The 25,952-nt window shown below is 41.8% G+C and overlaps 2 protein-coding genes and 1 pseudogene across 6 annotated transcripts in view; 2 read left to right on the top strand and 1 right to left on the bottom strand.

The window, feature by feature from the left end:
* The window catches only part of ZNF829 (zinc finger protein 829), a 17,874-nt gene extending 15,488 nt beyond the window's left edge, over positions 1-2,386 (top strand). The window contains exon 4 of the mRNA XM_022586377.2: positions 4-2,386. Coding sequence (XP_022442085.1) covers positions 4-983 — 980 coding nt within the window. The 3' untranslated portion in view covers positions 984-2,386. The remainder of the gene's footprint in view (positions 1-3) is intronic.
* ZNF793 (zinc finger protein 793) overlaps positions 1-25,952 on the bottom strand; it is a 51,861-nt gene continuing 25,909 nt past the window's right edge. For all 5 annotated transcript variants that reach the window (XM_022586384.3, XM_022586379.3, XM_022586380.3 and 2 more), the window contains exon 7: positions 1-25,952. In XM_022586384.3, the coding sequence (XP_022442092.1) occupies positions 24,970-25,952 (983 nt within the window). In that variant the 3' untranslated portion in view covers positions 1-24,969.
* On the top strand, positions 7,380-9,933 carry LOC111181144 (heterogeneous nuclear ribonucleoprotein U-like protein 1 pseudogene; annotated as a pseudogene).

Below are 25,952 nucleotides of genomic sequence, written 5' to 3'. Positions count from 1 at the left end.
CAGATCTGGAATCCATGTGTGAGACCAAGTTACTCTCTCTAAAGAAGAGACATTTTAATCAAGTGATGTTTACCCATGAAGACATACCCACTTTTATTCAGCCCACGTTTCTTATTCCACATCAAAAAACTATTAATGAAGAGAAGCCCTGTGAATGTAAAATATGTGGAAAGGCCTTTAATCAAAACTCACACTTTGTTCAACATCAGAGAATTCATTCTGCTGAAAAAAACTATGAATGTAAGGAGTGTGGGAAATCCTTTAGTCGTGGCTCACTTGTTGCTCGACATCAGAGGATTCACACTGGTGAAAAACCCTATGAGTGTAAAGAATGTGGCAAGGCTTTTAGTTGTAGTTCATATTTTTCTCAACATCAGAGGATTCACACTGGTGAGAAACCCTATGAATGTAAGGAATGTGGAAAAGCCTTTAATTATTGCTCAAACCTTAATGATCATCAGAGAATTCACACTGGTGAAAAACCCTATGAATGTAAAGTATGTGGAAAAGCCTTTACTAAGAGTTCACAACTTTTTCCACATCTGAGAATTCATACCGGTGAGAAACCTTATGAATGTAAGGAATGTGGGAAAGCCTTTACTCAACATTCAAGGCTTATTCAGCACCACAGGATGCATACTGGTGAGAAACCTTATAAGTGTAAGGAATGTGAGAAGGCCTTTAGTAGTGCCTCAACACTTACTAACCATCACAGAATTCATGCCGGCAAGAAACTCTATGAATGTAAAGAATGTGGAAAGGCCTTTATTCAGAGCTCAGAACTTATTCAACATCAGAGAATTCATACAGATGAAAAACCATATGAATGTAATGAATGTGGAAAGGCTTTTAATAAAGGCTCAAACCTTACTCGACATCAAAGAATTCACACTGGTGAGAAACCTTATGACTGCAAGGAATGTGGAAAAGCCTTTGGTAGTCGCTCTGACCTCATCCGCCATGAAGGAATTCATATTGGATAAATGATAGGCCCTTATGACTGTAAGGAGTGTGGAAAGGCCTTTGGTAGTCACTGTGACCTCACCCACCATGAAGGAATTCATATTGGATAAATGATAGACCCTTCTGATAACCTTTATAATAATATATTTTAAAACAGGTAATGCAAAAAATAAACAAAAAATCCCAGATAATGCATGATCAAAGTTCCTCTCTGTAGTAGTTTTCTAGGGCTACTATAACAAAGTACCAAGTACCACAAAACTAGGTGGCTTAAAACAACAGAAACTTATTCTCTCAGGTTTTGAGCCTTGAAAACCACAATCAAAGTTGTTGGCAAGGTTGGTTCCTTCTGGGGCTCTGAGGAAGAATCTGTTCCGTGCCCTTCTCCTAGCTTCTTGTAACAGTGATTTTTGACATACCTTGGCTTGTAGACGCATTGCTCCAATCTCTGCCTCCATCTCCACACTGTGTTCTCTCTGTGTCTCTTCTCTCATATGGACACTGGTCATATTGCATTAGGGATCACCCTAAGGACCTCATCTTAACTTGATTATATGTGCAAAGACCTTATTTCCATGTAAGATCACATTCACAGATACCAGGTGTTAGGACCTCAGCATATTTCAACCCGTTACACTCTGTTAACACTATTTTTTCTAAAGTATTTGTAATTTTATACATAAAGTTAATCAAATGTATTTTAAAATGTGAATTCAAGGTCTAAATTAAACTCCCTTTTCCCCCCAAAAAGATTCTATCCCAAAACTACTTATTCCATAATTCCTTCCCAATTATTCTCTGCTTTGATTATATAGTTTGTATTAACTTATGTTTTAGGGCCGTCTTTTCTGTATCTGTGGCCTACCAAATTACACTGTAAATTGTGTTACATAGGCTATCTTTGAATTCATGGTGGAATTATAACTTTGTTTTTGAAGGCAGCTGTATTCTTTTTTCCTTTTGTAAAATTAATATTTTCTTATTGTAAAAAAAAAAAAAGGACACCAAGAAAAAAATAAAGATTATTTGTAAGCCTACCAAACAGAGATGACTACTTCAAATTATCACAACATATCCTTACAGGCTTTATTTAGTGTAATTGTGACATGCATGCTGTACCATAACCTGCTTTTTTATCATGCTACTATTTCAGCAAGTATAGATGTTTATGTATCATTCCTTTTAATGGTATCATAATAATCTTTTCTGTGATTGACTATCATTTTGCTAAATAACTACCAATAAACATTTTGGTGCCTGTTTAAACTTTGCAGTTATAAAAGTTGCCTTCTAAATGCAACTTTAGTACTTTTTTTGTTTGAAACTTAAAAACATTAAATATCAGTGCTGAAATAACTGATGAACATTTTCTTCGTATAAAAAATTGCCAATAACTCCCAATTCCCTCATAATCACTATTACAGATTTGTTTTTATCCTTTGAGACTTTTTTTAAAAATTTATTTTATTTTTGGCTGTGTTGAGCCTTTTTTGCTGCATGCGGGCTTTTTCTCTGGTTGCAGTGAGCGGAGTCTACTCTTCATTGCGGAATGCGGGCTTCTCATTGCAGTGGCTTCTCTTGTTGCGGAGCATGGGCTTCAGGTGCACGGGCTTCAGTAGTTGTGGCGCACGGTCTTAGTTGCTCCACGGCATGTGGGATCTTCCTGGACCAGGGCTCAAACCCATGTCCCCTGCATTGGCAGGTGGATTCTTAACCACTGAGCCACCAGGGAAGCCCTATCCTTTGAGACCTTTTAAAAAAACTTTTTTACATGCATGCACATGCAACCAAATAAGTAAATGCTTGTAGAAAAAGTGCTGCTTTATAATTTTTTTTGTATAAATATATACTGATGATGTGTGTCTTGGATTGCTGTAAGGATAAATGAGTTAAGTGTAAAATGGTTGGGACTCTTGCTAATATATAGTAATTAGCTGATAGTTATCCAACGTTAGCAGTAATATTTTCACTGTTATTATTTGTGGAAAGGACTTTTACCATGTTTCATCATGTTCACACCTCAATTTATATCAAAGAATTTATAACGAAAAAAGACCAGTGGGTATAATGTTTGTAGAAAAGAATCTCACCAACACTCCTTATTCAGCATGAAGTTTAAAAAGAAAATTAAAATCCTAAGAAAACTCAAAGACAAATAATGGGTGAATAAGCCTACATTCACACCTCATATTTCATGCTGCACAATTTCATACCCATCAAAAAAACCTATTTATAGTAGTTGAAAACACATTTGTCAAAAAAGAGCAAAACATGAAATATCAATAATCACTTCCCCCTCAAAGCAGAACACATGTAGGTCACATTCTTTTCCAGAATGGGAAAAAAAATATGATAGCCAACAATATCTGAATATTGATAACACCCCTCCAAATATTAGTTAAGAAGGAAATCAATCCCTGAATTATGTATATATGAAAATAAGCACATTATGTAGAAAAATGTTGAGGGTTGATAGGCAGCCAGATCTGTATTTAGATTAAAATGTATAGCCTAATAGGCATGTGGATATTAAAACATGAAGAAATTATTAATAGGGAATTCTCTGGCAGTCCAGTGGTTAGGAGTCCACGCTCTCACTGCTGAGGGCTGGGGTTCAATCCTTGGTCAGGGAACTAAGATCCCACAAGCTCCGTGTAACAGCCAAAAGAAAAAAAATGATTAATAAGTGAACTAAATGTACAAGACAAAATGCTAGAAAAATAAAAGCAAACTAAATCCAAATATAGAAGAAAAGGTATCAGTAAAAAATAAAAGGCAAAAATACTTCAAGGAAAAAGTAAAATTATTTCTTTGTCAGAAAAAATACATATAGATACAAGTATTGCTAATTCTGATGGAAAAAATAGAAGACAGATGAATACATAAATTATATATGGACATGATGATGTTTAGAGAGATTAATGTATTTACTAATAACTGGAAATCAAGAAAAATATGTGATATTTGTAGGAAAATGTAATGACAGAATTAACTCCAAAAGATGTAAACCCTTAATAGACCCAAACAACGCAGAAATAATATTTTGATGTAATCTCTACTTAAAGAGATCACCAAGCCAGATCATTTTATGGGCAAAATCTATCAAATATTCAAGGAATTTACAAATCAAATGAGATAAAAAGCTTGTTCTGTGAGTTTCACATAATCCTGATGTAAAAAATATAATAATTTGAGTGTCATATAGTACTAAGTCTGCAAACATGAAAATTTATTGTAGCAGTCTATTAAAAGAATACAGATACTCATCATAATCTGAATCCATTACCTAAACTCAGAAATCAAATACTTTCGATAAAAACTTACCATCAGGGCTTCCCTGGTGGCGCAGTGGTTGAGAGTCCGCCTGCCGATGCAGGGGACACGGGTTTGTGCCCCGGTCCGGGAAGATCCCACATGCCGCGGAGCGGCTAGGCCCGTGAGCCATGGCCGCTGAGCCTGCGCGTCCGGAGCCTGTGCTCCGCAACGGGAGAGGCCACAACAGTAAGAGGCCCACGTACTGCAAAAAACAAACAAACAAAAACTTACCATCAAACTCTAAGGGGTCAGTAAACTAATTCAGATCATTGCCTGTTTTCATATGGCCCGCAAGCTAAGAATGGTTTTTACATTTTTAAGTGGTTGAAATAAAATGAAAAGAAAAATGATATATTGTAAAATTATATGAAATTCATTGTTCATAAGTAAAGTTTTTAATACAGAGCCATATGTATTCACTTACATATTGTCTTTGGCTGCATTCACACTAAAACAGAGTTGAGTACCTGTGACAGACTAAGTGGTTTGCAAAGCCTATAATTTTTTTTTTTTTTTTTTTTTATTGCGGTACGCGGGCCTCTCACTGTTGTGGCCTCTCCCGCTGCGGAGCACAGGCTCCGGACGCGCAGGCTCAGCGACCATGGCTCACGGGCCTAGCCGCTCCGCGGCATGTGGGATCCTCCTGGACCGGGGCACGAACCCATGTCCCCTTCATTGGCAGGCGGATTCTTAACCACCGCACCACCGGAGAAGTCCCTAGAATTGGATTTTTAATATATTCTTATATATTCACCATTTTACATACGTCAACATACATGCAACCTGATCTCAAAGTGAGTTGTTACCCTATCTGCTGTGATGTCACTGCTATCATCATTACCATTCTGTCCACATTCCAAATATTTAGCGATCCAGAAAACACCAGTCACCTATAGTTTAATGCATCTCACCATTGCCATGCACTTTGCAAAATATTTTGTTAAAAACAAAACAGTATGTTACATTCTATAATGAAATGAATGTGGATGTAATGAGTGACTTTAGGAGTTACCTCCACATACTATGTCTGCATCTTAGCAATAGCCTTATAATCCCACATCCTATAATGCACAGCAGCATATTAACTGTGCAGTTAAAAAAAAGAGAACTCCCACTTAAGTGGTTTATCCAAGTGTGATCCAAACTAATTTGAACATGAAATCCTATTTGCTCCTAATCGCTCATAACATTTTTGGGAAGTGTATATGTTTGGGAACTGTTTGGGTTTTTATTTTGTTTTTTGGCTAAAATCATGAATCAAAGGATGAAATTAAAGAAATCATTACAGGTAAGCTAGGAATTTGGGGATGGAGTATTTTCCATCTTCCTAATATCAGGCACTACAGGATGCCGGATACAACTGTAAGCCATCAAAAGTATTAAGATCGCTGATAAAGGTAAATACATGAATAAATATAAAAACAGTATTAATGTAATTTTGATTTGAAAAATTTGGAGATTTTTTAAACAAGATTTAAAAAACAAATGCATAAAAATAATTGTAAATCTAGGTTAAAGTATACACAATATATAAAGATTTAGTTTGTGATATCAGTAACATAAAGAGAAGGAGCCAACTGTAAAGGAATAGAGCTTTAGTATGCAATGGAAGTTGGTATCAATTTTAAATAGATTGTTATAACTTTAGGATGTTATATGTGATCCCTCTGGTAACCACAAAGAAAATATTTATAGAATACACAAAAAAGGAAATGAGGAGGGAATCAAAACGTGTCACTACAAAAAATCAACTAGAGATAAGACTTCCAGTTTCTAGTCCATAATGAGCTTGGAAGTCATCAATCCATTATAACAAGTAAAAAGCAGAATGAACTGAAAATCAACTCTTCCATAGATCCATCAGAGAATTAAGGTCACAGGGTAAACTGCTGTCCACAGACAGGTGGATACAGAGACTCACAACTTACCAGAGCATAGGCACATTAGCAGAAACCTCTGTGGGAACCAGTACAGAAGATGGAAAACCTAAACTGTAATGGAAAAATTGCAGGAGGCTCAGTGTGGACAAATCTGAGAGTTAAATGCACCAAGGGGGTCCGAGTCTTTAAGAAGCCCCTGCACTTTTATGAGCTTTACCTCCAGGAGCCCAATCAAGTCCTCACTAAGTCCTCACTAAGACTGGAGAAAAATCTCCATTGTGTTTCTGGCAGAGAGAGGGGGAAAGTCGCTATTTTAAAATATTCTCAAAGCATTCTGTTCTTAATAAGGCATGCCGCAATGAGAAACTATTGTACCAGAGCCAATAACCTACTGAGGTTTCATTAGTGTCTAACCAACCTGAGGGAAAAGAAATGCTCAGCTCCAGCCCACTCTAGCCATCCTGTCCCACCTGAGGGAGGGAGGTAGACTGAGAGGCACTGGCAAAGTTCACAGTCCAGTGGCAGTTTCACCAAGACTGAAGCTTAATCACAGGACTATAGAACATAACCCCTCCCCCTACACCTTATCACCACATCACTAAAGGTCTTACCAGTGTTCCTTTTACCCAGAACATGAAGTCTAGGTTTAAAAAAAAACAAAGAAAACAACAACAGAGACAATTAATAGAAAACAGTAACAAATATGATAGGTATTAATCCAATTATATCAATAACCACTTTACATATCAAAGATAAAATTAAAAATAGAGAAAAGTGGGGTTTCCCTGGTGGTGCAGTGGTTAAGAATCCACCTGCCAATGCAGGGTTTGAGCCCTGGCCTGGAAAGATCCCACGTGCCACGGAGCAACTAAGCCCGTGCATCACAGCTACTGAGCCTGCGCTCTAGAGCTCACGTGCCAGAACTACTGAGCCCACGTGCCACAACTACTGAAGCCCAGGCGCCTAGAGCCCATGCTCCACAACAAGAGAAGCCACTGCAATGAGAAACCTGCGCACCGCAACGAAGAGTAGCCCCCGCTCGCCACAGCCAGAGAAAGCCCACACACAGCAACAAAGACCCAACAAAGCCAAAAATAAAAAATAAATTTTAAAAAATAAAGAGAGTGGAGTGGGGGCCTCCCCTTTCCCCCTTTGCCTCCTGACAGGAAAGGTTTAAGGGGGACTGAGCCCTGGGAGGCCGGGCTGGGCTTGGGGGCCGCCCCGGGGGCACGGGCCATGGATGTACGCCGACTGAAGGTGAACGAACTTCGCGAGGAGCAGCAGCGCCGCGGCCTGGACACTCGTGGCCTCAAGGCCGAGCTTGCTGAGCGGCTGCAGGCGGCGCTGGAGGCCGAGGAGCCCGACGACGAGCGGGAGCTCGAGGCCGACAACGAACTGGGGCAACCCGGGCACAACAACGAGGAGATGTCATGGACAATATTATCATGCAGGACCAATTCTATGAGATGCAGGTCATCAAGAAAGAGAACGAGTCAGGCTACGAGAGGAGAACACTGGAAATGGACCAGCAGCAGCAGGCCTATCGCCCAGTAGAAGTGAAGACAGAGATGAAGCAAGAAGCACCCACCAGCTTCCTCCCACCCGAGTCATCTCAACCCAAACCAGACAGACAGCAGTTCCAGAATCGCAAGAGGCCTTATGAAGAAAACAGGGAACGGGGGTGTTTCAAGCACCGGGAGGATAGGAGGGGCTGCTTTCCTCAGCCTCCCGCTGAAGAGGATGAAGATGACTTTGACAACACCCTTGCTGCCATCGACACATATAACTGCGACCTCCACTTCAAGGTGGCCTGAGACCGGAGTAGTGGCTGCCCACTCACAACTGAAGGTTTTGCATACCTGTGGTCAGCAGCCTGTGCCAGCTATGGGGTCAGAAGGGGCCGTGTGTGCTTTGAGATAAAGATCAATGAGGAAGTCTCTGTGAAGCACCTTCCATCTACAGAGCCCGACCCACACGTTGTCCGTATTTGTTGGTCCCTGGACTCCTGCAGCACTCAGCTAGGCAAAGAGCCTTTCTCCTATGGCTATGGAGGCACTGGCAAGAAGTCCACCAACAGCCGGTTTGAAAACTACGGAGACAAGTTTGCAGAGAATGATGTGATTGGCTGCTTTGAGGACTTTGAATGTGGAAATGACGTGGAACTTTCCTTCACCAAAAATGGGAAGTGGATGGGCACTGCCTTCCGAATCCAGAAGGGAGCCTTAGGGGGTCAGGCCCTCTACCCTCATGTCCTGGTGAAGAATTGTGCAGTGGAGTTCAACTTCGGGCAGAGGGCAGAGCTCTACTGTTCCGTCCTCCCAGGCTACACCTTCATCCAGCACCCTCCCCTGAGTGAGCGAATCCAGGGCACTGTCGGACCAAAGAGCAAGGCAGAGTGTGAGATTCTGATGATGGTGGGCCTGCCTGCCACCGGTAAGACCACATGGGCCATCAAACATGCAGCCTCCAACCCCTCCAAGAAGTACAACATCCTGGGTACCAATGCCATCATGGATAAGATGCAGGTGATGGGCCTACGCCGTCAGAGGAACTACGCCGGCCGCTGGGACGTCCTGATCCAGCAGGCCACCCAGTGCTTCAACCGCCTCATGCAGATCGCTGCCCGAAAGAAACGCAGCTATATCCTAGATCAGACAAATGTTTATGGGTCAGCCCAGAGACGAAAAATGAGACCATATGAAGGCTTCCAGCACAAAGCTATTGCTATTTGTCCCACTGATGAGGACCTAAAAGACCGAACGATAAAGCAAAACGACGAAGAAGCGAAGGATGTCCCAGATCACGCGGTCTTAGAAATGAAAGCCAACTTCATGTTGCCAGATGTTGGGGACTTCCTGGACGAGGTGCCGTTCATTGAGCTGCAGCGAGAGGAAGCAGACAAGCTGGTGAGGCAATACAATGAGGAAGGCCGCAAGGCTGGGCCACACCCTGAAAAGTGCTTTGACAACAGAGGTGGTGGCAGCTTCCGGGGCTCTGGGGGTGGCGGCGGTTTCCAGCGCTATGACAACCGAGGTCCCCCCGGGGGCAACTGAGGAGGCTTCCAGAATCGGGGAGGAGGCAGCGGAGGAGGCAGCTACCGAGGAGGTTTCAACCGCAGTGGAGGTGGTGGCTACAACCAGAACAGCTGGGGTAACAACAGCCGGGATAACAACAACTCCAACACCCGAGGCAGCTACAACCGGGCTCCCCAGCAACAGCCACCACCACAGCAGCCACCGCCACCGCAGCCACTGCCGCCACCCAGCTACAGCCCTGCTCAGAACTCTCCAGGGGCTGGCAGCTACGCTAAGAACAGCAACATCCCTGGCTCGAGCGCCAATACCAACACCCCTACTGTCAGCAGCCACAGCCCTCCACAGCCGGGTTACAGCCAGCCACCTCCCTACAAGGGAGCTTACAGCCAGGGCTACACAGCTCCACCATCTCCACCTCTGCCACCACCTGCCTACACTTATGGGAGCTACGGCAGCTACAACCCAGCCCCTTACACCCCTCCGCCGCCCCCCACCACACAGACCTACCCTCAGCCCAGCTATAACCAGTACCAACAGTATGCCCAGGAGTGGAACCAGTACAATCAGAACCAGGGCCAGTGGCCGCCGTACTACTGGAACTGTGACTACAGGAGCTACTCCGGGAAAACACAGGGGGGCACAAGCACACAGTAGCCAGTGTGTCCTGGAGGCCCCTGCCGGCTTCCTCCACCAGCGCCCACCTTGGCCCCCCTTGTCCACCCCACCGTGTCATGTGGTGCTGGGGGACGGGTCCTCCCAGGGCTGCCTCCCCTCCAAGGGGCTCTTACCCCACACAGGGCCGGCATTTTCCTCTGGATTCAAACAGGCAACAATGACCTTTCATTTTTTTATTTTTTATTTTTTTGCAGTATGCGGGCCTCTCACTGCTGTGGCCTCTCCCGTTGCGGAGCACAGGCTCTGGACGCGCAGGCTCAGCGGCCATGGCTCACGGGCCTAGCCACTCCGCGGCATGTGGGATCTTCCCGGACCGGGGCACGAACCCATGTCCTCTGCATTGACAGGCGGACTCTCAACCACTGCGCCACCAGGGAAGCCCAGACCTCTTATTTTGTTTGTCTCCCCACCCCCCTCCTCTTCCTCTTCCTCCCTTCCTCCTTTTAGACTAAAGACGCCCCTTCCCTTGGTCGTACAGTGAGGCTACAGGGCTGTGGGGGGGGCCCCTTCCTGTCCTCTGGTCCCAGCCCTGCTCCAGCCCCTCAGCTTCCCAGATTCTCATGCAGTTGGTTTTAAATTCTTCCAGGAGCTGTTTTACTGTCTACTTTTCAGGATTTAAAAAAAAAATCAAAAACTTAAAAACACACAAGTTTAAAAAAGCAAAAGGCAGCAGGAGGAAGAAGTGACAGATTTTTTTTGGTAATTATGCTTTTTTTTAATTTTTAGAATTTGTCCCTTTTTACTGTGGGTCGGCTGTTGATATTTCATCAGGATAACCATTTCTTTGCTGAGTTCAGGTGATGGAGGAAGAGCCACACCCTCAAAACAAAACACACACAAAACAAAACCACAGAATCATCTTTAACCTAACTTTTTATACAATGTCTCAGTTTCCCGTAACTTTGCACAAAACCTTCTGTGTTCAGTTGAATTGTACCTGCCTTTTGTATTTGGAGAGAGTGTGAGTATTGAAGTTGAAACCTTTTATTCCGGGCATCTTGGTGGTTTCTGGTGGGATTAATCGGGTGAGAGGGAAGAAGGGAGTTGGGGGGCTCCTTCCTTTCAGAACATGAAGTTTCTCACTGCCTCCTCTCCAGAGGTCTCCCAGGTGCCAGACCTAAAGGTTTTTCCTACAGTGATCCTCTGATTATTTTTACTTCCCCTTGACCCATATGTTTTAACAGGACTTTAACAAACTACACTTATTAAGAAATGTGTTTGCTCTGTCTTGTTTTGTTTCAATAAATGACATGGCACCTCCTAGCAGGAAGGAAGCAAGGTTTCAACCCTGATTAAAAAAAAAAAATAGAGAAAAGTATATCATGCTAACACTAATCAAAAGAAAGCTGGGGGCTTCCCTGGTGGCGCAGTGGTTGAGAGTCCGCCTGCCAATGCAGGGGACGCAGGTTCGTGCCCCGGTCCGGGGGGATCCCACATGCCGCGGAGCGGCTGGGCCCGTGAGCCATGGCCGCCGAGCCTGCGCGTCCGGAGCCTGTGCTCCGCAACGGGAGAGGCCACAGCAGTGAGAGGCCCGCGTACCGCAAAATAAACAAAAACAAAACAATGTCAAAGTGACGCCAAGTAAGAGTACAAGGTGTTAGCTTTCAAAATCCACGTCTTCATTCAAAATTGAGTCAGGGGGAGGGGAGGGACTGAGAAGACCATGTATAAAAAACAAAAAAGCTGGAGCAGCTGTAGTAATTTTAGAGGAAGCTGACTTCAGGGAAAATTATCAAGGATAAAGAGGGCCATTACATAATGATACAGGTGTAACAAAACAGTGGTAATCTTTATATGTACCTAACAATGGACCATCCAAATATGTGAGGGAAAAACTCTTAGAACTACAAGGAGAAATAAATAAATCCACTATTATAATTGGATTCCTTCAACACCCTTTTTTTAATAATGGAAAATCGGTAAGGACACAGCTGACTTCTAGCCCCATCAATCAACTGGATATAATTGACACCTATAGACTACTGTTTCCAACAACAGTAGAATACACATTCTTCTCAATTTTACAAGGAACACTCACCAAGATAAACACAGCAAGCATCTGTGGCCTTAAAACATACCTTAACAAACTTAAAAAAACAGAAACCATAAAATGTATGCTCTCACACCACAGTGGAACTGAACTAGAAATTAACAACAGAAAGATAGCTGAAAAACCTCAAAATACCTGGAGATTAAACAACACACTTCTAAATATCACACAAGTCAAAGAAATCTCAGAAATATTAAAATATCTTAAAATAAATAAAAATGAAAACACAGCTTATCAAAATTTGTGGGATACAGTGAAAGCAGATCTTAGAAGGAAATTTATAGCATTGAATATATATATTAGAAAAGAAGAGGGCTTCCCTGGTGGTGCAGTGGCTAAGAATCCACCTGCCAATGCAGGGGACACTGGTTCGAGCCCTGGTCCAGGAAGATCCCACATACCACAGAGCAACTAAGCCCGGGAGCCTGTGAGCCACAACTACTGAGCCCACATGCCACAACTGCTGAGGCCCGTGCACCTAAAGCCTGTGCTCTGCAACAAGAGAAGCCACCGCAATGAGAAGCCCATGCACCACAATGAAGAGTAGTCCCTGCTCGCAGCAACTAGAGAAAGCCCACGTGCAGCAACAAAGACCCAATGCAGCCAAAAAATAAAAATTAAAAAAAATATATAAATAAATAAATAAGACAGGGGTTGATGCTTCCATGTTACATCCTGGGGCACCAGCTCTGGAGGCGTCTATTGTCCCCATTTTACATGCCATAAAACTGAGGCCTGGGCTTCCCTGGTGACGCAGTGGTTGAGAGTCCGCCTGCTGATGCAGGGGACACGGGTTCGTGCCCTGGTCCGGGAAGATCCCACATGCCGCGGAGCGGCTGGGCCCGTGAGCCATGGCCGCTGAGCCTGTGCATCCGGAGCCTGTGCTCCACAACGGGAGAGACCACACAGTGAGAGGCCCGCATACCGCAAAAACAAAAAACAAAAAACTGAGGCCTGCCCTGGGATCCCAGAGCTTGTAAGCAGCTCTTTTTAAATCCCAACTGTATCTCATTTTACTCTACCCTTTACAACTAAATCTTACCTCCTCTGAGTACAAAATGAGTGCATGATTCATGACACCTATTTATACCAAGAAAAAGGACTAGAGCTTGAGCTTGTTAACTCTTGGCTTCTCCTGTGGCTCAGAACGTGGCCTTGTGCACATCACTTAATTCATTCAGGAAATACTGCCTGAGTTCCTGCTGAGTGCTGGACACTTCTAGAAGTGTGGCACACAGCAGTGAACAGGACAGATGGGTCTCAATAGCTTATGTTCTAGTTGAGCAATAGACAACGTTAAACTTTTAAAACACAGGTGAGTGCTCTAATGAAAAGACCGTATAAAGGGATGGAGAGAGATAGGGTGAGGGGTGCAGGGGCAAATCATGCAATGGTCTGAGTAAAACAATAGAATCAGTTAATTGTGATAATTAGTAGTAATTAATAGTAGAACAAATTAAACATACTTTATGCAAGGAAGAAACCCCAATATTTTGTGTTTCTTTTTTTCCTCTGATACAACAGTTTAACTTTTTGAAAACTCTCCATTGGATATTTAAAATCTGTGGGCTATGTTAATGTATAGTCTACAGTATATAATCCCGTTGCGGAGCACAGGCTCCGGACGTGCAGGCTCAGCGGCCATGGCTCACGTGCCCAGCCCCTCCGCGGCATATGGGATCTTCCCGGAGCGGGGAACCAACCTATGTCCCCTGCATCGGCAGGCGGACTCTCAACCACTGCGCCACCAGGGAAGCCCCAAGTTTAAGGCTTTAAAAGGAGAACATAAATGCAATAGACCTAATGAAAAAGATAATACCTATATTTAATTTTAAAAAGGAAATATTTCTGTTTCATGATATAGTGGGATGTTTTTACTCTGTTTTCTTTGTCAATATTTCTCTGAACTGCCTGTGGCCTTCAAGACATACTTCTTTTCTTGTATGAACAGTAGTGGTAAAACTGACTACATACAAAATTTACTTTGACTTGGAGCTCTGCTCCTATCAAGCCCACGTTATGCTAATTCCTGGTGTCACCCCAATTTGATGACAGCAAGCCAAATATCTCCTAAACAAAAGCATATGAGCGTGGGATACTTAATGATTTTATCTACTAGCAACAGCAGGTTTTTAGATTTGGATGAATTCATTTCCAGCTCTCTAAAAATGTCTATCCACTTTGTATCTAAAAGGTTTATGCTAGTAAAGCAGCTGTTTGCTGGGTCTTGGATCTATAAATTCATCAGAGGCTATCCATGTCTAAAATGTCCACAATTTTTAAGCACTTCAGTGTTTGAATGTCACTTTAAGTTAACCCCTCTCAGGGAAAATGAGAAAGGTAATTTGAACTTGTGAAGTTGAAGTTAACAGTTTCAGTCAAGAAATTGAGAAAGTTCTATTTAACCAGATCATCAAACAATTCTGGAGAAACAGCATATAACTTTTGTTTTACTATAATCATTTTCTCCTTTCTCATCCTCATTCTCCAAATTAGAGAAGGACATGCTTGTTCCACACTTGGAAAATATAATTTTACAGTAAGACATTTTAACGTCTTTTCTATGGCTAGCATCAATAGCAATCTGGTACACATATGTCTAAGGAGGCCATCTCCGTCCATTTCTTTAAAGCTTAAAATCTTCCCAAGTGCTTCTGCATGTTTTGAAGAAATCGAGAAATAACCAAAACCTTTCATTATGAAAGCCTCAGTATTCAGATAAGCAAATCACATCCCCTTTTTTGCAGTGTTGCGGATAAAATCTTTTAATTTTCTTTTTTTATAAAGATTTTTTGATGTGGACCATTTTTAAAGCCTTTATTGAATTTGTTACAATATTGCTTCTATTTTCCGTTTTGGTTTTTTGGCCACGAGGCATGTGGGATCTTAGCTCCCCGACCAGGGATCAAACCCACACCACCTGCATTGGAAGGTGAAGTCTTAACCACTGGACCGCCAGGGAAGTCCCTAATATCTTTTTATTTTCTTCGGTGAAAAGTTTAGGGACTGAATGGAATTTACGAAAATTACATCTACATTGTCTGCCAAATGTGCAGATAGATGAACAAAATCTAGTTATTAATTGAACAAGATATCAACACCCTTTCGTTTTATGTTTGTGTGGGTGTGGTTTCATTAAAATCTTCATAGAAATCAAGAAGATGATTTGAAACTCCATTTTTCGAGTACCTTAAGAACTAGGGGGAAATTTTTGTTACCATGACTCCACACACCACTCGATAAACTGTAGAACGCTGATCATGATGGCTGGCAAGATCTGACAAAATAGGCTTTAGACTGTAAGGGACCAACATATCTTGTCAAAATTTCCCCTTTAGCTTGCCCACGGGATGTTTTAGCTGCAAGCTCTGAGTTCGGAAAATTAACTGTACCTGAACTGTACCTGGTTTCACAGAGCAGTCAAAGGAATGATGACGATGTGTGTTTGGTATACCTAAGCCAATTCACCACCACTATTTTTATTGGTGTCTTTGGGGGAGCTGAAAAACCTTGACAAAGTTAAAAGTACTTACCTGTCTTTTCCCAGACTTGTGAGATTGCCACCGTGTGTACTTTTACATACCTTTCTCCCGAATACTCAATCCTGAATTTTCTCCATATTGTTCAGTATTCTCTGTTTTGGTTATTTATCTCCCTAATCCATGTGTCCTTCCATTTGTCATTAAAAGAACACATTTGGGCTTCCCTGGTGTCGCAGTAGTTGAGAGTCTCCCTGCCGATGCAGGGGACGCGGGTTCGTGACCCGGTCCAGGAGGATCCCGCGTGCCGCGGAGCGGCTGGGCCCGTGAGCCGTGGCCGCTGAGCCTGCGCGTCCGGCGCCTGTGCTCCGCAATGGGAGAGGCCACGGCAGTGAGAGGCCCACGTACCGCAAAAAAAAAAAAAAAAAAAAAGAACACATTCACTTAGCCTTTTTTTGGTCTGGGTTATGCTGGTGTTGGTATCGTAACCATTCTTTTCATTATCTAAAATCTTAGAAAACATTATCACAGTATTCACAATGTCAGAAGTTAAAACTAGCACTACTTGATACAAAGCATGAGTTAATCCACAGGCACAGGCAAAGACAGTTACGGCTCCTAATTACAATACACTTAAGTTGCGTTACTCAGAGTGATGCATCAATGAATGATTCCTTATTGTGAACTACCGATCTTGGTTATCGACATCAGCAGTCAGGGGCAGTATGGAAGGCAAAAAAATCTCTGCTGTATCATTTGACACTAAAATCTGTTGCTTTCAGCAGTTCCTATTTTGGGGGCCACCATACCAGTTTTCTACTTTACCCACAACCTTTGCACCCATTGCAAAAACTGGGACTTTGCACGTCCTGAGGAGGGGTTTCCCGGGAAGCAGGTGTTTCAGTGCTAAAACCGGGATAGTCCTGGGAAAACCAGGACAGTTGGTCACCCTATAAGTAGTCTTGACTACGTCTTGTCCACCACCTCCCCTTTCCCCTACTTCCCGACCCTGCCAGAGCTGCCCTCACCCCAAGCTCAGCCAGTCACCTTCCCTCTCCTGGCAGTCTGAAATCTGGAAGGGAGACATGCCTAGCCTGGGAGCTGCCACAATATAGAAGGTTCAAGCATTCCCCAAACAGCCCTAGCTGATTATTAGATAATTCTTGTTGTCCAGGGTTTTCTTCAACCCACTCCTTACCCTAGTATTCTGGTTAACTGCCTTTTCTGCTGAAGGTAGCCAGAGTTGGTTTCTTTAGCTTTCAGACAAGAGCGTCTTCACTACTGCAGTAGTATTGCTTTTGCTGATGTCCTTTCTATATCCTGTTGATCTGTGTCGGATCCTGGGTTCCTTGACACCAAATGGATATTCAGGTGTGGTTTAAAACTAAGATGGCTCTCAGTGATTTCCCGAAAAATGGCAAGGAGGTTGGGTGTTTGTACCTTTGCAATTGCTGAAGAGGGACTCAGCTGTGAGTTGTCAGCAGCCAACAATCCCAGCAGCTAGGGGGATGGGTGCTTTGGCCCTGAAAGGGAGAGAGATGGGTGGCACACCTCAGTATTCACTATACTTTATCTCTATTCAATATCACATTAAAAACAAATTGTACCACTATAATATTTTAAATTGTTAGTAAGATCAGTTTTGTTTGTCTTTTTAAAGTACATAAATATTTAGGAGTTTTTGCCAGTATATATCTTCTAAGAGTTTATTCCACATATAAAGTGAACAATCAGATATAACATTCATTTCACAACTCTTTCATTTTCCCATATTGTGCTAGGGTTTTTTCCTTCAGAATTTTTTAGGTGCACAATCTGTATCAGTAATTGTCAATTTGTCTCATAATTACTAATAAGTAGAATTCTATTTTTAAACCTGCAATTACGGTAACTTACCATCAGTCACTCATCCAGTAAGAGTGGATGAATTCAACCTCTTGCATTCTGGTCTCCAAACCCAAGCTATGGGGTAGTGCTTCTCAAATTTTCATGTGAACAAGAATCATCCAGGAATCAGTGAAAATACAGGTTCTGATTCAGGAGGTCTGGGGTTGGACCAGAGAATCTCTTTCAAATAAGCTGCCATAGGGCTAGTCTGAGGACACCTTAGGAGCAGTGAGGTTCTAAAGCAGGAATTAATAAATTACAGCCCACAGACTAAATCAGCCTGCTGCTTGGTTTTGTTTTGTTTTAATATTACTTATTTACTTGGCTGTGCCGGTTCTTAGTTGTGGCACACGGGATCTTTTGTTGCGGCACGCAGGATCTAGTTCCCTGACCAGGGATCAACCCCGGGACCCCGGCATTGGGAGCATGGAGTCTTAACCACTGGACCACCAGGGAAGTCCCTTTGTTTTTTATGGCTAAGAGTAGATTTCATAATTTTATTTTATTTATTTACTTTTTTGGCCGCACTGGCGGCATGTGGGATCTTTGTTCCCTGACCAGAGCCTGAACCCATGCCCCCTGCAGTGGAAGTGCGGAGTCTTAACCACTGCATGGCCAGAGAAGTCCAAGATTTCATAATTTTAAGTAGTTAAGATAAAATCAAAAAGAATAAATATTTTGTGAAATGAGAAAATTACATGAAACACAAATTTCAGTGTCTGTAAATAGGGTTATTAGAACACAGCCATGCTCATTTGTTTATGTAATGTCTGTGGTTGGTTTTACACTACAAGGGCAGAGTTGAGTAGTTGTGACAGACTGTAAGGCCAGGCCTGCAAAGCTGAAAATACTGTCTGGCTCTTCACCAAGCTCTAAAGCACTAAATCTGCTGTTTCAGAGATGATTAACACTTCCTAGGGAGAAAGGGGGATTAGCTGTTGAGTTCCTTCTGGTTCTGGGTTTAACAGATTTGCAAAGTCTGTTAGAAAGAAGAGGAAACAAGGATTTGAGGAGAAAGGACAGAGAAGGTGAATAAAGAACCAGGAGGTAAAAGTTTCTTGAGATTAAAAGGGCTTTACAGAAGGGTTTGGGTTATACAAGTGCATGCATTTGTTTAAATTCAGCAAATGTACACTTATAAAATATTCCGATTTCTTCAGCTTACTTGGAAATGAATGAAAAATTGAGATGGACTGATGAATGGATAGATGGAAAGATAAAAAAGCAAATAGGGTAAAATATTAATGATGGTATAGGAGTGTTCACTCGACAATTGTTCCAACTTTTCTGTATATTTGAAAGTTTTCATAATACAAAGTTAGAGGGGTAACAGGGGAAGAGAACATGAAGGAGGTTACAAACGGGATGATCTTGGGGTAACTTCTGAGGAACTGATTCTTGTGTAAGACATTTTTACTGACTTCCAATGGAGGACCTCCGCTTCCATTGCTCCTGCACTAAGAGACCCAGGGAATTTTAAGCATCAACACGCACAGTGACTGCCATGGCAAGGCAACTCACTCAGGTCTTAACAGATTACCCAGGACAGTCCCCTCTACCCAGGGCTGGCTTCATGGGCATGCAACCTGTATAGCTGCAGACAGCCCCACACTCAGAAGGTCCCACACTTGGTTTAACACTCTGCTGTTGCTGTCTTGAAATTTGTGGTAATTTTTGAACAAGAAGCCCCACGTTTTCATTTTGCCCTAGGTCCACAAATTATGTAACTGGTCCTCCCCCAACTCTCTCCTTCCCACCTACCAGACATATCTGAAAAAACAGTGCATCTGAAGTCCCACATCAGGATGGCTCCTGATGAAAAAGCCTCTCAGACCATTAAAATATGCCAGTAATAGGTTATACTTAGAGTTTGAAAGCAGACATGGTTTTTAAATAAATTCAGGGGGACGATTTTCACATTAATGCTTCACATGTGTGATAGGACTTTTTTTGAAGATCAGGTTTTTTACACAAATTAAGGTATGTAAAATGCATGAATACTTTCGAATATTCAAATATATAGATATTAAAAATTAAAATAAAATATTAAAATAACAATTGTTTATTTCATTGTAAAATAATTGTTTTAAAGATTTATTTCTTACCCTGTTACTTATTGAGATGTTATTGACATACAATAAACTGCACATATTTAAAGTGTACAGTGTAATAAGTTTCAACATATACATACACACGTAAAACCATCACAACCAATATTTGATCATACCCATCACCCCAAAAGGTTACTTGTGCTACTTTGTAACTCTCCCTCCCACACCGGGCAAAACTCCATCCCCTAAACAACCACTGATCTGCTTTCTATATAGAGCTTCATATAAACGGAATCACACAGAATGTACGCTTTTTGGGACTTCCCTGGCCGTCCAGTGGTTAAGACTCAGCACTTCCACTGCCGGGGGCAAAGGTTCGATCCCTGGTCAGGGAACTAAGATCCTGCAAGCTGCGCCCTGAGGAGGAAAAAAAAAAAAAAATCTGGCTTCTTTCACTCAGCATAATTAGTTTGAGACATCCATATTGTTGTATGAATAGTTATTCCTTTTTATTGCTGAGTAGCATTCCATTGTATACCATACTTTGTTTATTCATTCATCTATTGATGGACACTGGATTATTTCCTGTTTTGGGCTATAACAAATAAAGCTGCTACAGACATTTGTGTACAGTCTTTGCAGGTGGGTCTATGGTGGTGCAGCAGGTAGCTGCGCCCATTGGCTCCCTGGGGGCAACCATTATCAAGGATATTTCTGGCAATTCACCAATCTTTTTCTGGCCCAGTTTTTGCTTGTAGGGAGGATAGGCGACTGATACCGACCTGCTCCCATCCTTTCTTCAGGGACTCCAGCTCTGGCGCTGCCACTTCTGCATCAATACAACAGCCAGCGTCTCCTCTTAATCAACCTGTTGTCGCTCATAAGAAAGATGGCAGCGCCCTGCAACCAGTTTTTATTAGCGTTAAGGTAGGGCATCCTGGGCGCCACCATTTTGGAGGAGGTGCCAGGCATCTTACATTCTGCTTCTGGGTCCCTACACAGAAGAGGCCATGGCAAGGGTGTACCTTCCAATAAGTGCAAAAGGCACTTGGGCTCTGGCTTGATGGGGTTGGGAAAGAGGCCCTGGGTGGACAAAGGTTTGGGAAAGGGCAGGGCAAGGGGAAAGAAGCTGCAGTAAGGGGGAGTGCAGCTCCAACGGCGCTTCCAACCTGACCCATAGTCACTATGTGAGACAGTGTTTATTGTTGGTTTAAGTCAGTAAATTTTGGGGGTAGTTTTTTTTCGGCAATAGAGAGTACACCTTCCTTGCTGGTCTCCAACATTCCAGGCACACTGCCTATTTTAGGGTCTTTGCATTTGCTATTCCCTCTGCCCGGAATAGTTTTTTTCTTTTGGACACGTGCATTATTAGGTCCCTCATTTCTTTCAGGTCTTTATGCAGAGGTCCCTTTGGAGGCCTTTCTCGGCTACTGTATCTAAAATTTCACTCCCCTCCTGTAATAGGGGAGGCGCAGGCACGACCTATAGCAGTCCTGCTCAGCCATTAGTCAGCACCGCAGTGGGCCTCTCCCCCTCCCCCTCCTCTGTATAAAAGGAGACCGAATTTGGACTGAGGGAAGATGGTTTTTTGAGACTCTAGTCTGCCATCTTCTTGGCCTGCTAGGTTTCCAATTAAAGTCGTTATTCCTTGCCAGAACAATTCACCTCCTGATTTACCGGCCTGTCCTGCAGTGAGTAGAGTGAGCTTGGGCTCTGTAACACTCCTACTATTTAACTTATTTAGTTAGTTAGTTTTTGGGTTTTCTGGCTGCGCCACTTGGCATGTGGGATCTTAGTTCCCTGACCAGGGATCAAACCTGCGCCCCCTGCAGTGGAAGTGCGGAATCTTAACTACTGGACCACCAGGGAAGTCCCAACGCTCCTACTATTTTATATACCCTTTCCCTATTTACTTTTTGCTCATTGACAATTATCAGTTTTCCTTTCTGTTTGATGTATCCCCAATGCCAAGAACAGTGCCTGGTTCACGGTAAGCACTTAGAATGCACTTGTGGGTAAAGGATGCACTTCTATTTAGAGTTCAAGAACTCCCAACAAGCACATCCAGAATCTGTGGCTCACTCAGATCTCTGCTCCAGCACTAGCCTTCCTGACTCCTTCCTACTTTTCAAATCTATTTCCCTGGTGAGGTGGGTAGGTTCTAAGATGGCCTGCAATGACTTCTACCTCCTGGAAGTCTGGAAAGAGGAATCCCCCTTGTGTAATTTCTTCCCCTTGAATGTGGCTGGGAACTGTGACTTGCATCTAACCAACAGAATACAGCAAACGTGACAGGATGTCACTTGCATGATAATATTACATAAGAGTGTAACTTCTGTATTGGTAGCAGACTCCTTATTTGAAGCAAGCTGCTGTGTTGTGAGCTGGACTTTGGAGATGCCCATGTGACAAGGTACTGAGGGTAACCTCTGGCCCACAGCCAGCATGAAATGGAGGCCCTCAGTCCAACAATTCACAAGGAATTGAATTCTGCCAACAACCATGTGATCTTGGAAGCAGCTCCTTCTCTTGCTGAGGATCAGATGAAACCACTGTTCTTGGCAACACCATGACTGTAGCCTTGTGAGACTTGAACCAGAGGACCCAGCTAAGCTGTGTCTGGACTGACAGAAACTGTGAGATAACAAATGTGGGTTGGCTTAAGCTACTAAATTTGTGATAATTTGTTAGGTAGCACTAGGTAACTAACACACTTAGGTTACCAAAGCTAGAGACCAGTGTTAACAGATGTCATAATTTTTTCTCATTACCATCTGTTCTGTGAGGAGGATGCTTTGTTTCAGGGCTAATGATTAGATGTGTGATCCATACCACAGCTCCACCCTTGTCTGACCATCAGAATTACTGAGGATGCTTGAACCCTCTGCCAGAGCTAATCAAACAGAATCACTGGGGCCAATATGTTTTTAAAAAAAATTCTCTGCAAAGTGTCTTGCCCAAGATATTTATTAACTACAAAGGCAGAAATGGCAGATTTAGAGTGGGGAAATCTGACATTGAGCACCTTGACCAAATGATCAAGGTTGACATCACCAATAAGATTTATCACCATCATGTACCCTCTGATATGATGCACTGAAGATGCATCACTTCTGTAATATTAATGCATAACCCAGTTAATCAAACCCCAATTGAGGGATATTCTACAAAATAACTGGCCAGTATTGTTCAAAAGTGTCTAAGTGATGAAAGACAAAAGACTGGGGAGCTATCATAGTCTGGAGGAGACTAAAGAGAAATAACAGGTAAATGCAATGTGGGATCTGGACTGGATCTTGGGCTAGATGAAGACATCAGTGGGAAGGGCTATAGTTTAATTACCAGTATTATATCAATATTAATTTCCTGGTTTTGATAATTGTATTATGGTTATATTAGATGTTAACATTAGGGGAAGCTGTGTGAAGAATATTTGGGAACTGTTTTGCAACTTTTTTATAAGTCAAAAATTATTTCAAAATAAAATCAAAAAAATCTTTACTTGAGGGGTTCTCAAAGTATTGCCTTTTGCTCTTTAGATCTACACATTTTCTTTTACTCTGGTGATATCCCAAGGACTGAGCTAGGGGAGAGGCAATAGACCAGGCCAGAGTGCCATCTTGTCAGAAAATAAAAACATTTGCAAGGCCATGTATTTCAAAACACTCTTCCCCCCTTTATTTTGTTTTTCAAATTACAAAAGTAATATATGTTTGTTAACAAGTAAAACAATACAAAGATATATAAATTTAAAAACTACTTACATTTCCATTCCCCACCAGGGTAACCAATGTTAATATCTTGTTTTATATCTGTCCCTCCACACTGTTCTCTTTGTTCGTATAAACACACACATGCATAAATACACATATACGTGTTTTAATTAAAAAAATAGATTCATATACATTATTCTGAAATGTTCTCTTTTCACTTAACAATATACCACAAATATCTCCACAAATTAGTAGAGTTCTAGCTTCCCCCTCAAATTTCTTAATCACATATTTGACATATCATACTTGGTTCAGTTATTTACATAATTTTTCTCTGGGGCTTTCACTTTCCTTCTCTTGACTACCCCATTATCCACCTGCATCACCCACCTTCCCCGAACCCAATGTATACTCTTCTATATTTTTCTCCATGCATATAAAATCTTACACAAACATATATGATACATGTTTATCACTCATAAGCACCTAGAAGCATTTTGTAACTGATTTACAAAAACAGAGTCATTTTACACACTTCTACCTTGCTTTTTTCTCTCAAGGAAACATTGTGGAATTCCATTCAGGTCCACTAGCATAGTTTTAACTTGTCCACCTTAATGGCTATATAAACATCCTATGGAATGGATATACTATAGTTCCTTCCCTCTTCCAATTTCCCTGCTGATGGGCATTTATTTTGATTCTAGTGTTTTTTGCCACTAGGAACAATTCACAATAAATGTACATGTCCCTTATGTATTGGGGTTTTACTTCTAAGAGAAGATTGCACAAAGTGGCATAAGTATTTTAAGTTATAATAGATGTCAGATTGCTTTTCAAAAGAGCTGTAACAATTTATGTTTCTACCAGCAGTGTCTTAAGAACACCTTTTGTCCTGACAGCAAAAAGCATTCCTGCTCTTTTTCGTCAGCTTGATTGTCAGTTATCTCATTATAACTTTAATCTGCATTCTCCAACAACTACTGAGGCTAACCATTTTTTTGATAAGCCCATCAGCCACCTGGATTTGCTCTTCTCTCAACTGTCTATTCATTCTTTGCCATGTTTTGCTATTGGGTTATTTTTTTCCTGTCAGTACGAAGACCACTCTTTCTCTGACTGGCTCTGCAAATATTTTCCCCCAAATCGTTGTTTATTGACTGTTGATGGCATCTTTTGCCATGCAAAAGATTGCACTTTTTATGTAGTCAAATATTTATTTTTTAACAGCTTTTGAGTGTCCTGGGTTGGTAAAGTTAATCTCCCCCAATTCCTAGATTGTACATGTAGTCTCCTTTCATTTTCTTTCAAGAATTTTATTGTTATTTTAAAATTTTAAATCTTAAGTCCGCCTCCAATTTTTTTTTTTGTATGGTTTGTGCTGTTCGTTCAACTTTACTTTCTTCCTGATTAAAAAGCCAGTTGTGCTAGAAAAGGTGGAGAAAATGTGCTGGTTTAATATGTTAAAGCTTTTTTAAAAAGTAGTTGGCCATATTATTATTATTATTATTACTATTATTGTTTTTTGCATTGTTAGACACCAAAAGACAATGGTGATATTTAGAGTAAAAAAGTTTGGTGAATGGCATTCTACATATGTGCTTGATATTCATAATTTATTAAATTCACATTTATAATTCTAAAATATAAATAGTGCTTATTATGTGGCTCACTGTGGGACATACCATAATATACCTCTAATTTTCTTCACATATATTTTGTATTCTGTTATCATTTAAACTTTCATAAGCCAGAATGAACAGGTTTATGTTTTATAAAATATTTTCTATAATCTTTAGTATAAAATTTTCTGTCACAATTGGAGCATGACTTGCCTTATGATAAAACACTTGGTCATTAGATCAATGAGATTTCTCCTAAGGATGAATTCCTCCACATATAATGAAATAGGATATCTTGCTCAAGGTTTTTCTACAATTTTTAGGTTTTCATTCCTATAAGCATTCTTCCTAGCATGAACTTTCTGATGTCTGCTGAGGTTTGGCTTCTGGTAGAAAGCTTTGCCACATTCGTTGCATCCATAGGGTTTTTCTCCAGTATGAGTTCTCCAATGTTTATTGAGGCATGACTTTTGACTGAAGGATTTTCCACATTCTCTGCAACGATAGGGTCTTTCTCCTGTGTGTATTTTTTGATGTACATTGAGGTATGACTTCTCACCAAATGACTTCCCACATTCATTGCACACAAAGGGTCTCTCTCCTGTATGTGTCCTCTGATGTTCTCTGCGGTGAGACTTCTGGGTGAAGGCTTTCCCACAAAAAAAACACTCAAAGGGTCTTATCCCAGTGTGTATTCTCTGGTGTTTAATAAGGGTTGACTTATGTGAAAAGGCTTTTCCACAGTCAGTGCATCCATATGGCTTCTCCCCAGTGTGACTTCTTTGATGCCTAATGAATTCAGACTTGTAGCAGAAGGCTTTCCCACACTCAGTACAAACATGGGGTTTCTCTGTAGGTGGAACCCTCTTCCGTTTGTACACAAGGGAATTGGTTACTGCTGGTTTATACATAAGTGCTGGGTTATGGCTGAAAGCTTTCTCACAGTGACTGCATTCCCAGAATTTTTCTCCATTAGGTCTTCTATCATGCTTTGTATGTTGTAATAATTTCCCATATCCATAGCACTCATCTTGCTTTTTTGAATAGTTTCTCTTAAAACCATTCAAGTCTAAATTATGGTTCACACTCTTTCCACAAGCGTCCCAGTTATTAGGGTTTTGAATTGAAGGAAAAAGATCAGTGCTCAGATGTGATATTTTCCCAAACTTATTATATTCATGGCTTCTTTCCTTGGGCAACGTTTTCTTGCTGATGAATGTACCTTGCCTCAAAAGCATGTCTTGCCGTCTTTTCTTCTGGACGTTACCTTGCCAAATGTTTT

This window comes from Delphinapterus leucas, chromosome 20, assembly GCF_059928025.1.
Source record: "Delphinapterus leucas isolate spDelLeu-1000000601 "Yukka" chromosome 20, BTC_Dleu_Yukka2, whole genome shotgun sequence".
In the NCBI taxonomy this organism is placed as follows: Eukaryota; Metazoa; Chordata; class Mammalia; order Artiodactyla; family Monodontidae; genus Delphinapterus; species Delphinapterus leucas.
Note: the sequence above shows the minus strand (reverse complement) of the source record. Positions and strands in the feature narration are given on the sequence as shown.